Here is a 3,167-nt window from a genome sequence, read left to right as displayed (position 1 = left end):
GATTTTGACCAGAGTTTATTGTGGTACACGTTCCTCGGTGAAAGTGCACATTGTGGCGAATCTGAAGCAGGGCCGGACCCAGGGGGGAGTTCCAGGGGTTCCGGAACCCCACCCCTGGAAAAAGCATGTACCTTGTTTTGAGTTTTTTTAATTTTAATTTTAATTTTTTTTAAATAAATTTTGTGTGTGTCTCTAACAACCAAAACAATGCTGCTCTTAACCCTCAAAACAAGGCCCAGAATGCACCAGATTGCACAGATTTTAACCGTCTTTCAAAAATGTTCCGGGGGAGCATGCCCCCGGCTTCGCCACGTCGCTGATTTGCCCCCCCCCAAAAAGGAGGAACCCCCCCCTTACAACTCATTTGGTCCGGCCCTGTGAAGTGCACCATTATGCGCACTGCTCCCACAGTGCAGGACGGATATTTCAAGTGTTTACCACATGCCTGGTGACCTCTGACTGGATGGGTGTTGCTGGCATTGACATCCTGCTAGCATACATTCAACTTCCTTCTTGCTTCACACTTATAGTCAGATCCCATTATGTATTGCCTGGCCTGGTATGTGTAGAGAGGGGGGTGCGGTTGGATGAGGGTGGTGGTGGTGTTGGAAGGGGGTTTGGAATATAGGTGGGGATGGTTCTGAATTTAGCTTAAAGTTCAGTGCTTACATAATTAACTTCAGTTGCATTACAACACATCCGTGCGTGCACCGTTGCTGCCGCCCTAGACCCATAGTCACGCTTTGTGCCCACACTAGCGCGTTCTACAGTTCAGCGTCCCTGCTGTCTGAGCTGGAGCCGTCAACCTTTCAGTATGAAACACTGCTTCGTCATCTGTCTGATAGCTTTCTCCTTCAGTTCTGGTAAGTGTTGAATGTGACATCAGCATTAAATACTTGCAGTTGCCTTCTTAGCAGATGACTGCAAGTGCATACATGTGTAACGTCATTCATGACCAGAAGCCTATAATACTAGAAGCACCTTTCTACTTTTACCAGCAGTCGACACGCGATGATACATATGCCCTTCGATCTTTTCTTGGGGATATCCTGTACTAAAAATAGAATACGGGATTGTGAGAAAGCTGTTCAATGGCACTCACGCACTATATTCGATTTTCAATACACGACTCATAACCTTTGGGATAAATCAAAAAGAATCAATTACAAGAATATATAGTTTAGAAAATAAGAAAAAAAAGTTTAAAAATCATGTTTTACAAAAATCTTTGGGGACTCGAACTCGAAACCGCCGGCTTTGGAGGCAAACGTCTTACCACTCCGCCACAAGACGCACAACATTTACGCGTGAAAACTGAGACTTGAACTGCCAACATAACTGCCCGGTTTTTGAATCGAGCATGTGTTGACTCGTCGTTTTTCCCGTTCGTATGTGTGTTTTGTACGTTTTCTTGATCTCATCATACATTACATGTAGTCACGGTGTTGCTTATAGAGCAATCAATGTTCACCAATGCCGATGTTACTAAAAACAAAATATCGAACGGGTAGCCTAATTCTGGGAATATTGTCCAACTGGAAATACTCAATAACTATGCAACTTTTTTATTATTTAGATTCATTTCATAATCCAAAACGTGTGGAATGAATACAATGAATAACATACAAGAATTACGAGTTCAGAACAAAATATAAATAATATTGCCGTCTAAGCGGATCGAACCCAGGACCACAAAAGTAAGGACTAGCGCATGACCGGGCGCGGCGTTACCAACTGAGCTATTCTGTCGCATTGTAGTATAGCGAGGGAGATTTTAACTTCAAATACTACTATTGAGTTCTTTGCGTGGCGACGACTGACTCGAGTTTCCGAGTCTCTCCGTTCGTATTTGTGTACTGTTCTCTATATCTCACTGTTCGGGGCTAGTTCAGTTCATAACTGACTCTACGCTCCCGGTCACTTCGTATATGTTTGGAAAGCAATATCAAGTAGCAATCATTTCAAGTGTGACCGACATAATTGATACGAAATGCATTGACCAATCGCCGAGAGGCGCTGACGTCATTGCATGAAAAAATGTCCCTAACCAAAATCCTCTATTCTCAATGACATACTGAGGAGTTAGTTTGAGAGAACGACGGTCTATGGACGGTTTATCATATAAAGGGAAGCAAGCGGTTAAAAACGGGCGTCGATAGAGCCAATGAACAGTGTTATCTACTTGTAGTATATTCATTCACTTGTGTCTTAACACACATGCATACTTCAGCTGCCGAATGGCACACAAACTTGTTCACCTTACCACAGGACACCTAGCTACTCTCATATGCTTGATCTAGCGTCGTCGTACACGTTTGTACTTGCTCTCAAAGTAACGATAACCCGCGTTGGCAAATAATGTTGTTTAAGGAAACTTTACTACAAAACTCAGTCATATTTAAACCATAACATAACAACACAATCATTTTGCTCAGACTCAAAACTCACTCTTGCTGTGAGTCTGTCACTAGTGTTGGTCCCTCTGGAATCTAGATCTACATCTTGCATTTGCCTTTTCCCTTGGCTCCTAAATTGTTGGGGAAGGGGGAGATTTTGATCCTTTGTAGACAGGCGCAGTGCCGCATTAGATAAGACATCGGCCTCCTATAATCGGAAGGTCTTGAGTTCTAATCTCGGCCGCGGCCGCCTGGTGGGTAAAGGGTGGAGGTTTTTTCCGATCTCCTAGGTCAACTTATGTGAAGACCTGATAGTGCCCTATCCCCCTTTGTGTGTACACCAAGTGCGCACGGAACATATCCTGTATAATCCATGTCAGAGTTCGGTGGGTCATAGAAACACGAAAATACCCAGCATGCTTCCCCCCGAAATCGGCGTATGTTGCCTGCATGAATGGCGGGGTAAAAACAGTCATACACGTACAAATCCACTCGTGCAAAAAAACATGAGTGAACGTGGGAGTTTCAGCCTATGAACGAAAAAGAAGAAGAAGCAATATCCTTGGTAGCTCAATTGAGCAAGCTTCCCAGACTTACTGCTTGCACTTTGAAATCAGGCCAATTGCACATATTACACGTTGCCAGCCAAATGTCAAAAGCACGGGCACGCTCAGTGCAGTGTCCCACATACACACAAAACAACGTGTTCATTGTTTCTAAAAGCGGTACACAGTATAACCCCTGGATGCTAGATTCAGTGTTGCGATTTTA

At 43.8% G+C, this 3,167-nt stretch overlaps 1 protein-coding gene across 1 annotated transcript in view; it reads left to right on the top strand.

Moving 5' to 3' along the window:
- Positions 1-657: 657 nt before the first annotated feature.
- Positions 658-3,167, top strand: part of LOC138971662 (uncharacterized) — a 16,256-nt gene continuing 13,746 nt past the window's right edge. The window contains exon 1 of the mRNA XM_070344430.1: positions 658-863. Coding sequence (XP_070200531.1) covers positions 815-863 — 49 coding nt within the window. The 5' untranslated portion in view covers positions 658-814. The remainder of the gene's footprint in view (positions 864-3,167) is intronic.

This window comes from Littorina saxatilis, linkage group LG7 (genome assembly GCF_037325665.1).
Source record: "Littorina saxatilis isolate snail1 linkage group LG7, US_GU_Lsax_2.0, whole genome shotgun sequence".
In the NCBI taxonomy this organism is placed as follows: domain Eukaryota; kingdom Metazoa; phylum Mollusca; class Gastropoda; order Littorinimorpha; family Littorinidae; genus Littorina; species Littorina saxatilis.
Note: the sequence above shows the minus strand (reverse complement) of the source record. Positions and strands in the feature narration are given on the sequence as shown.